The sequence below is a fragment of the Enoplosus armatus genome, chromosome 12 (genome assembly GCF_043641665.1).
Source record: "Enoplosus armatus isolate fEnoArm2 chromosome 12, fEnoArm2.hap1, whole genome shotgun sequence".
NCBI lineage: Eukaryota > Metazoa > Chordata > Actinopteri > Centrarchiformes > Enoplosidae > Enoplosus > Enoplosus armatus.
In genome coordinates this window covers 12,636,290-12,650,621 of record NC_092191.1, presented here as the reverse complement: position 1 = coordinate 12,650,621, position 14,332 = coordinate 12,636,290, and the positions used below count along the sequence as shown (strand labels likewise).

Below are 14,332 nucleotides of genomic sequence, written 5' to 3'. Positions count from 1 at the left end.
TCCTCCCACTGAGCTCCATCCAGCTCTCTCCTCCTCTCATCTCCACCACAAAGGGATTAGAGAAACACCTTAAACACTCCTGCATTTACTATATCTGCGTGTCTGTGCATGATAATGTACGTGGACATGAATGAAGGATTTTATTTTTAAGGCTGTGTTTTGACCTCCACATGATAACGGTAATCGTGATGATGATGATAGTGGTGGTGGTGTCTGGCTCCCTTGTCCAGATTGCACGGACTGCTGGATGGAGGTGCAAAACACTGAGGGTAGACAGGAGAGAGAAAGTGAGAGGAGACACAGCTAGGAGGCATGTTTATCATTAATTTTAGCGAGAAAGAAAGCATAATGTGAAGGTGTGGAGAGAAGGGGGGGGGTGGGGGGGTGGCATGAGGGTGAGAAGGAAGGCGCAGATACTCTTGACCGCACACAGAAACACTCAGTCACTCTCTCCGGGCCACACAGATACACACACATACATGCCTGTGTTTTGGCAAGCACCCAAAGGCCCTGCAGCCTCAATCCATACTCCTTCTCACCTCATTCTCCTTATGTTATCCCCGACTCTTAACATCTTCCCTCTTTTTTCATCTGCCTGACACTGCGGGTTCGTTGTCTTCTATAGTTCTCTGCACCTCACCCAAAGATATGTCTACACATAAATACAGCATGTTAACATAGCCAGGTTTTTTTTTCTTTGCTTTTTTAAAGTCCTTTTTTAGAGCTCAGAAATGGCCTTAGTGAAGGCATAACATCTACCTCTAAACTCACCTTTTCCAACCGTGACCTCCTTTTTTTTCTGTCATTGCTGTCTCTATGTTTGTTGGAGCTGCCCCTCGGTTGGCTGCATCAGCTGTAGCTTCTCCAGTGACAGAGCTAATGGCTCCATTTCTACACCAGGTCTGATCGAGCCACCATTAACTCCCTGCTTCCCCTACCCGCTCTTACCTACCGGTGTCACATTACTGACAGGGTGAGCTGTTTCTAAGCCTTTTGGTACAAGTCCAACTCAAGTCTTGAGTCGATTGAGATTAGTCCAAGTGAAGTCAAGTGCCCTCTAGTCAAGTCACATGTGGCAATGGGAAATATTAGTGAATTACCGTTTTTCAGGTCTCTGAGTGACAGTTGAACATTTTGCTTTCAAATCTATATTAAAAGTGGGATTTGTTTTGCTTTCTTTTGCATAGATGATACCTAATTAGGCCTAATTAATAAAAGCCTATTGTCTTCTTTATTTTGTATTGTTCTGGGATTTGTCAAAGTCTCAAGTCAAATCAAGTATTTTGACTGTCAACTGACTCGTCTGACAACTCTACAGCTCTGCATATAGATTCCTGCTTTTTCTCTTTCCTCACCACACTCTGACTTCAGCAGAGCTGCTGCTACTGTACAATAAACGAGTACTAATATCAACTGTTTAGGAGTCGTGCCTCTGATACAGATTAAGACAAAATGTGGATGTGGACATAAACAATTTGTGCATGTTTAGTTTGTTTATTTGAATGTATTGCTGCTTTATTTGCATCGTCTTGAGTCATTTATTTGTTCCTTCCCAGGTCCAGCCACTTCTTTCTTAAAGCACGCAGTTTATGTGTGCGGTTGTTTATGTGTGTGTCTACTTGTGGGTTTGCAGGGAGGAAGAAAGTAGTTAGCAGTTAGTGGCAGCACACTGCCATTCTTTTAACAGCCCTCACACACCTCATTAACTCTCTTAATGAGTAAGTAATCAGACCCATTCCCCCTCTGTCTTTTTCTCCCTCCTTAAATGGACGAATAAAATTAAGTAGTATTTGGCAAGGATAAACTTTTCCTTATCATGCAATCGAGTCAAGACATCAAGAAAACAAACACTCTATTTTAGACACACACACTAGCACACACAATAAATGTACTTTCACTGGCAGATATATGAGCATCATAAAGGCACCTCTTTTCAGGGTCAGCAGGTATTTATCAGTATGAAATCTAATCACTCACAAAGGGAGTTGCTTTTTTTAGACAGGGAAAAATGTTTTCTTAGCTTGACTGTATACCGATCTCTAAATGCGTAAAAGTACAAAGAAAGCTGGACTGAGGAGACAGAGTGATGAAATAAGGGTGAGAGGCTGTGAAAGCTGAAACAGGAAAACTCAGCCCATGCACTACTGGAGATAACGTGTCATTTACATGTTGAAAGATTTCCATCAAGCACTTTCCGGTCATTTTCTTTGCTTTTGAAATGCAAAAGCGCTTTAAAATCATCTAAAATCCCCTCTCCTGAGCGTTCGTATGCCAGCTAGATCACATGACATTCATGCCGCAACTCAGTTTTACCAATCCATACTGGCAGTGTAAAACTTAAATATGTATTTATTCGCTTTAATGAGTATTTGAGTATTTATTTATTGAAAAAAAAAATCAGTGTTAGTTTACCTCAAAAACAGAGACCGTAAATCTACATGACTAATAACAGAATTAGTTTACCAGAAAAGTTCCAACAAAGACAGAGAGAAGGAGAAAGAAAGTGGAGAACAGTGAATCGTTGGTGTGAACGGGGTCATTGAAGGAGAAACTTGAGTTGCAGAGTGCTTCCACATAAATCCTTAAATGGCAGCGAAACCTTTAAAACCAAGACACCAGAACATCAGATCATCCCGTCTGATTTGTGATCCTCTGTGTCAACCGCTGTTGTCAACCAACTGTGGAGGCCGAGGTTATGAAATCTTTTGGATAGAGGCAGTTGTTTGTGATGGCATGTAGGCATGTGTGCACATGTGTCCACGTGCATGTTTTCATTTGTGTATTAGAAGCTGTTTATTACTTATCCCCAGAGTATCACACTGTGGAGCCTGAAGCATCCTCAGAAACTCCTCTTGCTGTCAGAAATAAAGATTAAAAATGTGATTATCATAAGCATAAAAACTATGCTAATCCCTTTACACAGTTTTTTTGATTAGTGGGATTAACATCTCATCAGTTATGCGGCCACAGTGGGTATTTGTGTCATGCAGAAGTTGAGCTGAAGTTTTGTACAGTTTTAGTGCAGTGTACTGAGATAGAGATCAGAGGTTAATGATGTGAATCAGACAGGAACCAGACATTACCTTCAACGTGCGGCTAATCTCCAGACCAGGCGCCTTGAGCTATGTCTGATAACATTGCTAATTATTCCAGATATAGACTCTGCAGGGATTCTTGTAAATAGGCATATCAGTAGCTGAGTTTATTGTCAGAGCACTTTACACTGGCTAAACGATACCATTGTTTGAGGTCTCGTACAAGTGAAACCTTAAAAAGTCCTGACTGCAGTTCATATGGCGAGGACACACCTGAAAACATGTGTGTTACCTCATCATTAAGGCTACAATGGGAATGAACTGTGAGCAACGTCACCTAAAGAGAGCCAGGCTACATTAATGAACTCACTGCCCACTTCGAGGTATGTGGTGCATTAAGGTAAATCTATACCAGGTCTAAGCTGTTTGAACACTGACTTAGCCACACTCACTCTCGCTCACTCAGGCATTGGTTCACACACCTGTAATGAAAAAGGACTGGTATGGCATGCTGTGTGCAGGAAATAAGGAAACAAAAAGCCACAGGTCTGACATCATTACAGCTCTCTGTGAGATGCCTGGGGGCCTGGAATGGGGCTGGAGGCCGCTGCCATGCCTCGGGATAGTCTTCATAGCATTGTAATGACTGCATGGAAGGAGTCTGGGCAGTAGAGAGTGCGGCGTGGCTCTGATGGTTTCCATGAATCCTTTTACCCTGAACAGAGCCGAGCGAGTGGAGTGAAGTCTAGAGGTTATGACCTGTGCTCCTGCTTCTGATACTTAACTTTTGCCTTCTCTGCGTTCCTGCAGTACTTCACAAACTGATGACCCTGAGGTTAGCTGAGCCGGGGGCAATGTACAGACTCACATTTTGGAAAGTGTGTGTTGGCCAGACGCTTGAAGGCAGAATGATTTTATGGAGAAACAAAGGACAAAGAGGAAGGAAACAGGTTTTTTTTTAATATATCTTTTCGTCATTTCTCGTCATGCCAGTTTGGTTGTTAACTATGTTTGGGCTGCTTCTCTAGTGATGCACTGTGGTGGTATTTGCTGAAGGGCTGTAACAGTAGATTTACTGTCATGACTTAGTGATAGAGACCATGGTGGCCAATATCCCTCTTTGTGGTGACTGTTCTCACATAATCATGTCTGTTTTTGAAGGGATCAGTGCTTCCCTGAAAATCTGCTTTCAAACTAATCAGAAATGTCAAATATCTCGGAGCCAACATAGTCGGGACTGAAATACCAGTGAGGGGCAACCACAGACTATGTAAAATACAGCATGGTCTCCCACAGAAATGTCCTGTTTGCCGTTTTAAGAATGTGTAAATGCAGAAATGTAGCGTTGCTAAATTTAATATTGCTCTGGCTCCCGTAGGAGTTGAGCCCGTCGATAAATCCTTAAAGGACACAGAAGACTGCAGACTCCAAACCATGACCACTGTGATTATTCTGTTATATGTGACAGAGGAGAGAACAAACCAGGCAGAGGGAGAAAGGCAGACTTTCTGGCACGATAGATAGCATCATTTGGGGTTGTCATAGGGCTTTTTTTTTTTTTTTTTGCGGACACATTGTCCCAGAACAGACCTACAGTTACAAAGCGACCTCCCACGACCTCGGCATCTAATCCAATCAAACAGCACCATAAGTGGGAGCATATAGATCACTCCAGCCAATCGTGTTATAGCGTGCTAATAGGATTATGGGGGTTTTAGTGTGCGGATTCCACCCTAGAGCTTTCATTTTACTACTTACACACATAGCATTGTATTCATATTGTCAGAGCCTCTCTGCATTCCAGCTTCTCATGCCTGTCTCCATCTCTCTGTTCCTCTGTCTTTCTTCTTCCCCTTGCGCCTACTGTTCTGTAGCCTCTGGCACTCCAACAATGCTGTCCTAGCACAGCAATCTGCTATCATTTCTTATTGTAACCTGGGAGCGAACACACACACAGAATAGACATACCGTACTCCTCCTCCCAGATGTCCGGGGGGAGAAGTAATAACAGCGTGTCTCCAGCAGTACAGCACTACGGCGTCTCCGTGTGTGTTTGTAGCGGGAAGGTGAGGAGAAGGTGAGAGGACTAATTAGTCGTCAGATAGAGTGCATGGCCAGGTAGACCAAAAGCATTCCTCTCGCATGGAGCCGCCTTGATAAGAGGTACCGATATAGCCCGGGTGCCAGACTGACTCAGCTTTCAACTCTGCACTTGGGCTGTTTTGCCAAGAAAACAACAAAGGAGCTGGAGGGAGCATGACTGTTCTGGCTCCCATTCTTGCTGGTGAAGAGACATGAAGCTGATTTGATTATTTGGGATATGATCCTGCAAAATGTGGCAGATTGACAGAATAGATAGATTATTGTTGTGTAATTGCCCAAATATTTCTATGAAAGGAGATGTTATGCAGATCTGCTGAAGAAATACAATTCAAAAAAACCTCAGATGATAAAATTAGAATGTGCCATTAGATGGAATATTTATGTTCTCTTTGAACTCAAGCCAGCCATGCGTGTGTTTCATTTGCACATCTGTACATGCACGTTACATTTTTGTGAGTTGAGAACAGCCAGATAGAGCTGTTGTCTATACTGTTAAAATGGGATGCAGTTAAGATAACTGGACAGCTTATTTGTTAGTTTATGCAAGACATAAACGTGCTCGTTTTATGGCCTTTCCCATGTAGTGTCATGTCATGTTAAATACACAGCCATCCTCTAATGGGATGAGACTGTAAAGACGGGGCAAGAGCCAACAAGTTACAGTCGACCACCAACATACAGCTTGATCGCTACGGGACTATGCACATGCATTCATCTCCCATGAAATATTGAACTGTGCATGTTCATCAAAATGCATCATTTTATTTTGGTAAAAGTTCAACAGTTGCCTCGTATTTAATATATTCAAACAATAAAAAGGCAAACATGCAAATTCCACTTTTAATTGTGGTGCATTTGGAGTGGCCTGCTGTTTTAATTTCTGCTGCACCATAAAGGCACAACCACCCATTCATTAGATAGATTGCACAACACGACCGCTGTGGTGTGTTTTTGCTCCCCTCTTTTGTATCCCGTTGAAACAATGTGGGTGCAATATTCATTCCAAGGAAAATTCTGGAAAGGATGACCCAATGGTGACACTATGTGAGCCGGTTGTCTTGGGAACTCATTTTAACATTACCCCACAGGGTTTTATAAGTGTGGATTCTTGTTGTGTGCATCATGGGAATGCGTGCTGTGGCGTACAGTAACATTAAATAAGTAGTCATCAAAGTCTTCTGCAGAACTGTTGTGTTGTGCAGTTTTATAGATTGTGGTGTTGTGCTTCAGCCTCGCTATGGGCGACCATAAGTACTCTGTTTACGTCTGTCCAACTATGGGAGCCCTCCATGCGTGTGTGACACACACACATTCAAAACAGGAGCCTCTCTGGCAGCGCCCTACAGTTTCCCTGTGTGGTGTGTGTGTGTACAGAAAGGGGCAGAGCCTTTCTGAATGAGGTTAGCTCACCATTTAAACAACAGACAAAAGACTCTGCTAATTAAAACTATGGCTACTTGTGTTTCACTCACTCTCCTTCCCCCCTTTCCTCTCTGACCCTCCCCTCTCTCACTCTCTTACTTTCCACACACATGCACTTTACAAATGCCTAATTTGTACCCACCGTTAAGCGCTGGACACACACACACACACATAGCCTAATACTAAAAGATAATGTTCTTTGTGTCACAGCGTCCTAATGAATCCACCCCACAGGATCAGTGAGGACCCCTCGTTGCTCTGCTGCCTGTTTGTTCGGTCTGTGTGCAGGCAGTGAGTTGGGCACCTCACACCAGAGCGTGGTCTAGGCACAGAGAGCAAATTATAGCATGAGTGAACACTGAATAATACAGCCACTATAAAATAACCACTCCATTGTGAGTAGAGCTCTTCATGCAGTATCACACCTCAGGGTTTTGGCACACATAGGAGAGAAAAGAAAAACTGCCCTTAGCTTTCTGTTCTGCACCGACGAGTGTTGTAAAAGAGGGAGTGAATGCCGCCGGTTGAAAAGCATGTTTTAAACACTTGAAGTCAAACATTTATATAGGAAATTGTTGAAACATGTTAATAGTGCTTCCAAAAAAGGCTGTGTGTTTTTTGACACACAGCCTGCCAAACCAAACACACCAAACCAAGCCATCCTCATAGATAAGTTATGTGTAACCAATGACTACTTATTGTCTCCACAGAGATCTGAGCGAGAACTTCATCCAGTCCATCCCCAGAAAAGCATTCAGAGGAGCTACAGACATCAAAAACCTGTGAGTGCCTCATCCTTTCCAGCAGCGATGGATGTACTTAACTACTTTATAGAATGATGATGTCTTGAAATGTATTGTTTTGTCCAAGAAAATCAGAAAATATTCACATTTGAGAAGCTAGAAAGAGTGATTTACTGCTTTAAAAAATTACATAAACTATCAAGATTATCCAGAGCGAAGCAAATCACACTGAAAGCTACTGAACAGCAGAAGAATGAGCTCCATTTAGTATAATTCCAGCATGTTAACATTTCTTTTCTTTGTCTGGCTGAGTTAATGGCCCTCGGTAAGAGTAAAACATTATGTGTATTGGTGTGTGTATGCATGGATTGTATATCACTCTGATGAGTACAGTAGACTAACTAACCGCACACACACAAGCAGCTCCCCAAAGGTGGCTTGTAGCAACTGTGATTTACATCTTCCCCAGATTATGTGCACATTCACACACGGACACACAGATTTATGAGGTGTATCGATGCAGATAAACAATCAGTAAAGTCCCCTTTTGCTACTCTTGGGGTTACATGAGCTGAGATGACTAAACCAGTATCGATTTACCGTAGTCCATCAGTGTACTACTTACTGTATCGATGATTACAACTACCCCACAGGGAGACGGAAAGATTGTGTGTGTGTCTTGTGTAACAAAGCCCCTCTCTGTCCTGTGTGCTCTGCAGTCAGCTGGACAAAAACCACATCAGCTGCATCGAGGACGGAGCCTTCAGAGCTCTGAGAGGCTTGGAAGTGCTGTAAGTATCTAAAGTCATGCTATTCATCCAGCCCCGCCCTGTATCTTTCCATTAAGGCACTTAGTTAAATTAAGACATTGTTTTTAACTAATAACCATAACTAATATATACACACAGCACACACCTTTAATTAGTATGGCCTTGGTTATTATGCCAAAATACCCCCAGCGGGCCTCATGAGGGGGCCTGCATCATGGAGACCAAGCTCCATTAACTCATTGTTCCACACAGTTGACAGCAGCGTTCCCCTCCATCACATTAACACTCCCCCACCCACTCCTCCACCTCCATCTACACCCCATCCAGCCCTGGGCGGGCCATCTGACAAGGGAGCTCCAACCAGCTTGATCAAAAATCCCATTCAAGTGAGCATTCCACCCTGGACGCATTGGTGACCATGTTATGCATTTTTTAAACATTCAATTAATCTTCCCTTGTCAAAAATCATAATCACAGGCCTCTGTTAGAGCTCTCCACCTGAAACAATGTAGACTAACAGCGCGGGCCGGGGGGACAAAGGCACTTTGACAGCCGTGTTATTTTTATGGTGAAAGACTGTGTTGTGCATGTGTGTTTGTGGGTTTTTTTAAGGGGGTGGGGAGACAAAAAAAGCCATTAAAGGCTGCTTTCATGGCGTGGATGGATTGCAGATGTAGTGATAGGGTTGTCATAATGGTGTAAGAGGGGATGGGGGGGGGGGGGTTTTGATGGGGCCTGTATGTATAGGTTTTATGGGGGAGGAGGACAGGTTGTGTTAAAAGGGGGAGCAGGTTGAAATATGGTAAAGGGTTATTAGGCTGATTGAAATGACCTGATTCTCTCACTGCAGCTGATGCCCAGGGTTCGAGGGAAGTGTGTGCGGCTGTGTGTATGTGTATTGTATGTTTCTCCAACTACAAGTTGGGGTGCTTGTGATTATGCTTGCATGCACATGCATGTGTGTATATTTGCATGCACGACTGTATGTGTGCGTGGGAGGTGCTAGGGCTTCCCATCTGTGTGGGATGAGGTGTTATATTCCCAGCGGGATGCTACAAAGAGAGATGGAGAGAAAAGAGAGGGGGGTAGATTTAAAAAGATGGAACGGAAGAGGACGAGCACAACAAAACTCTTTTTGAAGTATATATTTAAAGAAATTTCTCCCCAGCACTGACGATGTGACTTTGCTTGCTCTTTTTGTATTCACAGAACGCTGAACAACAACAACATCAGCAGCATCCCCGTCTCCAGCTTCAACCACATGCCCAAACTACGAACCTTGTAAGCCAATGCTCTCTACCTCTCTGGAGATATTCTTTAAAATAAAACTATATTCTACAAGCATGCAGGCACAGCAGAGAAAGTGCTGAAGTCCCACATGATCTCAATGGGAGTAGATTCTGTCATTCCAGGCAGTGTTGGGGGGCAGCCATAACCGCAGAGCACCACAGAAGGGTCTGTAGCAGTGCCAGGGGCCATTATCCCCCCCCATCTAAAGCACACACAACAACAACTGGCCCAGATAGACGCAAATAGCCCCAGAACCCTATTGTGTATTGTGCATTGTATGTGATTACTAAATCTGAAATTATGTGCAAATTAAAACAATTATGCCTGCTGAAACCCTCAGAGCCGTGACTCCCTGTGGCCACACTTCTTGTGGTGGCTTTTTGGGCTTCTTCACTCCCAGTGGGGTTATATTATATGGCTTTTCTGTTTGTGTGTACGCTACATGTCTGCGCACATGGGTTTGCAAGTTAGCATACGTGCTCCAGAGGTCCACCGCACCACAGTGAGAGTTATTCTGGACTCCAGGAATGCCGTGTTTGGAGTATTGGGTTTAGAAAAGTCCTCTTTAGTGTTCCTCCTTTTTAGAATGTGCCATTTACAATCATCCATGTAGCGTATCATTTAGTGTGTTTCGCCACAGGGATTGGATGTGATGAGTTCTGGGAAAGAATAGACACTTTTAAAGCTATTTGTGTCTCCAGCTGGTAGAATTTTAGATAGCCAAACAGGCGGAGAAGATCTTTTAATGCCTCCATGTTTAATTCTTTCTCTCTTTTTACAGCCGTCTGCACTCCAACAATCTGAACTGTGACTGTCACCTGGCCTGGCTGGCTCAGTGGCTCAGACAGAGGCCTACAATTGGTCTATTCACCCAGTGTACCACCCCTCCCGAGCTCAGAGGACTCAATGTCGCAGAGATACAGAAACATGAATTCAGCTGCTCAGGTAAGTTATTTGCAACTCAACTTTAAAAGAGAGTTACCACAAGAACATTGCATGTCATAGTGTGTATTGTTTATTTAGTAATTTGCCTGCTCAGTGGGTAGGGAAAGCTACTTTTACAGCATCTCAAAAAGGAATGAAATGTCTTTTTGTTGCTCATTGGGACTTGAGCTTGACAATTAAACAGTCAAGCCCAAAACTCCCTTTCCTAGCTAGTAGATATTCTCCTCCCTACACTCCCATTGTGTTTTTGTGTCAGTGTGTTCACCTGGCAGCCACCTGACAGCTCCTCTGCCCCCGGGCAACCCCACAGCTCTCCTCTGGCCCTTTCATGTGTCTCCAGCTTTCAGGAGCTGGCAGCGGTGCCAGGAAAATGCCATGACATATATATCAAACACACAGCTAGAGCAAAGGCTGCTCCCACTGACAGTAGTGCCCCTCTCCTCTGTCGTCATTATTCATGGCCTCTCACCTCCTCACACAAGGATTATTGTGGCTTTGAACTCGCTGTTTCCCTCTTGCTGTATGTGTGTGTGTGTGTGTGTGTGTGTGTGTGTGTGTGTGTGTGTGTGTGAGAGAGAGCATGTGATGTGGATGTGTCATGGCGTGTATTGGAGTTATCATATCAGGACAATGGAAAAACAGCATGAGAACCTCCACTCCCCACAAGGCCATCTCACTCTCAACACCAGCTGTGAGGGCTGTTTGTGTCCACGTTTGTGTGTGTTTGTGGTTTGCGTGTCCCTCTCTCTCTTTCTCTCCATGGGTTGTGATTTTTACGCAGCCATACGGCGTGACAGCACAGATCATTAACTATTCATCGCCCAGGGAAAGAGGCTCAAAGCGTGGGAGTGTAACGATTCCAGTTACAAAAGGGGAGCTAGGGGTGTCAGGGAAACTTCGGGGTCTGATAGAATACAGATACAGAAAGTTGAGGTTTTGCATGATGGGGAGTTGCAGTTCATGTAGCACGCTGATATTAACTGCCATCATGTAAGAATGATTATGTTTTTCTTGTTCTTATTTAAGAAAGCTGTAGTAGATTGACACTGATTGGTTCTCTGTGAGTCTCACTAGCGAACGGTCATTCACACTTTTTGGGCAAGAAGATGAAAACAAAATCTATTGCCATGTATTTCTGCCTCTCTGTGCTCAAATACACCAACATGCATTCACGCAAACATGTGCACACACGCACACACACACACAAACTACTCCCAGTTTCTTCTTGAGTGGATGAGTGACCAGAAGTTGAACTCCCTGTGAAGGACTCATTAGGGACTGGCTCGCTGGCACACACATACACACACATTTTGTATTTTGGATGTTCACTGCACTGTGTGTTTGTGCGTGTACTCAGTTTGTGCTGTGACCAGGCCAGGCCACCTGCGGGGGATTTGGGGCGGGGTGGCGCTGTGCTGGAAGAGAGGAAGAGGGAAAAGAGAGGCATGTTGTTGTTGTGAGAGGCAGGAGAAGGAAAATGGGGTACAGTGGGCTATTAGTTGTTGCAAAATATGATGAAATTCTGCAGCGCTCTCAGCATCATGACTCACCGGCTATCACTCCCAGTATTCGGCTGGAAAGCGTCACGATATTGTAAATTTTTGTCAGTAATGAGCAGAGTAACACATTTACTGCTTCACTTCGAGGAATAAAATATCACATTTTTCCAGGCGGTCGTTTGTCATCAATCTAAAAATCACATTAAAGTTGAACAATCCAAAACCCAAACTGGGGCTCATTATTTTCTGTTTTAAAAAAGCGATGAACTTTTACTTTGTAGCTATACTTAATGATTGAAAATCCCGGGTGAAAATTGGATTTTAAAAATAACATTTGCAGAGCTAACACTTTTACTTTTATTTTCTAATTACTGAGTCTGGTGCATGACCAGCAGCTCATTTGTGTTTTCTCTCCATTTTTCTCTTTTCTCCTCACTTCGTATGACCAGAAGCAGTTCCTGAGCTATTCCCATCACAAAATGATTTTATTTTAAAAATTGAACAGCAGAAAACACAAGTTTTAAGACTTCAGATCTGGGTGAAAATCTGCATCTCTTTGCTCTATTTGAGAAAAACAGTAATAAATTATGGACCTTACCTAAATACCACTGCCAACCCATTTTCATCCTAATTACTCATAATCCTCTGACTCTAATTTAGATTAGAGTGACTTTACTTTGTCTGAATGGCCTCCGCTGTGATTTTATCGAGCAAAACATTTACACATAAACCCTCTTTGCTCCGCTTGATCATTCACAGGAGAGGTAACTAAAAGTTAGAAGCTGCTTATGCCAATTTAGGGTTATATGACAGGAAATTAATGACTATTGTACTGAATTACTGCTCCCAAGGAATAATAAATGAAGCAAAAATATTATGTTTGAAATGAGCAATGAGTAATAAATTGCTTGAGGGGTGGAATAAAATCTGACTCCTGTAGTGGGAAACAGGGAAGAAATGAGTGTATGAAGAAGGGAAAAGGGGGGAGAACTGGTGAACCAGACTGTTGTGGTGAAAGGGACTTTGAGGAAAGAGACTAATGGGAAGAAGCCAGTGATAACATTTTGAAATGACGAGAGAAATGAGGTGGAGTGAGGTTAAATGTAAAGACTTGCGAGCAAATGGACAGGAGGTAATGGGCTGCAGTGACAGTCATTGGCAGAGATTTGGGAGTGGAGGGGCTGAAAATGAGGACGCTAAGAGGAGTGAGAGAGAGCTGAAAGAGCAGCTGGAGGAGCGAAGAGTGATAGAAAGGTAAGAGCAAATAAAACAGGGGAAATGGGACGGGACTGGAGTGGTAGAGATGGCGGATGGGGAAGAGATAATGGGGAAAACAGCACTCGGAAGAACAGGGGACGAGCGTACATCAAACAGCTTCACCTCAAGTATACCTGTCAGAGAGCTGTCATTGTTAAGGCCGCTCCAGCTGTGCTCTGCACTCTCCCTGATCCCAGGCCTGTCAAATATGCCATGTTAGATCAGAAGGGAGTTCTTCTCTGCCCTACACCTGATCCTAGATCTGTCAAAAGCTCTGCCGTCCCAGATCACAGGGCCTCAGATCACGTGGGTTGAGCGACTGAGTGAGTGTTGATTCACGCTCTTGAGTCTATTTGTTGTGTTTACCTGATTCCCAGATCTGTCAGAGCATCTCAGCCCTTCAGGTAATTGATTATGATTGGCCAGATACATGAAGTCTGACCTTAAACGTTGCTTATTGGCTAAATGGTCCAAGAGCAAGAGCTGGAGTCATTTCATGGTAAAGCAGGATGTTTGACAGCAGTCTTTCTTTCTGTTTTTAGGGAGTGGAGTTTTGAGAACTGCGCTCTCTCTGTCACTGACTTTCACCATCACTCACTCTGTCTCTCTCCCTGAACCTCTATCCCCCCTTCACTCTCTCTCGCCAACATGTTCCACACAAGCAGAGCGATAGATAGGAAGGTAATCAAATATTCATGGTTTGAAACTCGGATTAGTAATGCTGTGTAAATGAGGCCATTTAAAAGTCTGTTTTATTCATTTTATCTGGGTTAGGCTTACATACACACATCTTGTACACACACACACGCGCGCCGTACTGGCAGTGCAAACGCCCGCTCTTCACCATACCGTTGACAGTGCTGCTGCTATTTGAACAGGTATCTAGAGACAGCGTGATGGGTTGTGTGCTCTGTATGCAAATTGAAAAGTTGAAGTGTTTTAGAACAAATGGAAGTGAAGAGATGGGGGGTGTAAAGCTGAATGTGCAGAATGGCATCAATTCCACCCCGAGAACGCAGACTCAGGAGGAAAATTTGCGGGGAGATCAATGGGTGTTATTGGGAGGCCTTCAATCGCCGCTCCAACTCTATTATTCATGTCTTTCTTCTCCTCTCAATATACTGTGGCACTCCTTTGATAGATAACCTAGTTTCTTGCCCATTGATTCTCAAGGATGTACGGCTTTACAATAAAGTCAAGAGTAGGATGTTTCATTTTCTTTTCTCAATGTCAAAACATCCCTGAGAATGATGTGTTCATTTGCAATT

General features: G+C 43.6%; 1 protein-coding gene across 2 annotated transcripts in view; it reads left to right on the top strand.

The window, feature by feature from the left end:
- slit1a (slit homolog 1a (Drosophila)) overlaps positions 1-14,332 on the top strand; it is an 83,373-nt gene that overhangs the window by 40,322 nt on the left and 28,719 nt on the right. For both annotated transcript variants that reach the window (XM_070915430.1, XM_070915428.1), the window contains exons 5-8: positions 7,271-7,342; positions 8,023-8,094; positions 9,283-9,354; positions 10,145-10,308. In XM_070915430.1, the coding sequence (XP_070771531.1) occupies positions 7,271-7,342; positions 8,023-8,094; positions 9,283-9,354; positions 10,145-10,308 (380 nt within the window). The remainder of the gene's footprint in view (positions 1-7,270; positions 7,343-8,022; positions 8,095-9,282; positions 9,355-10,144; positions 10,309-14,332) is intronic.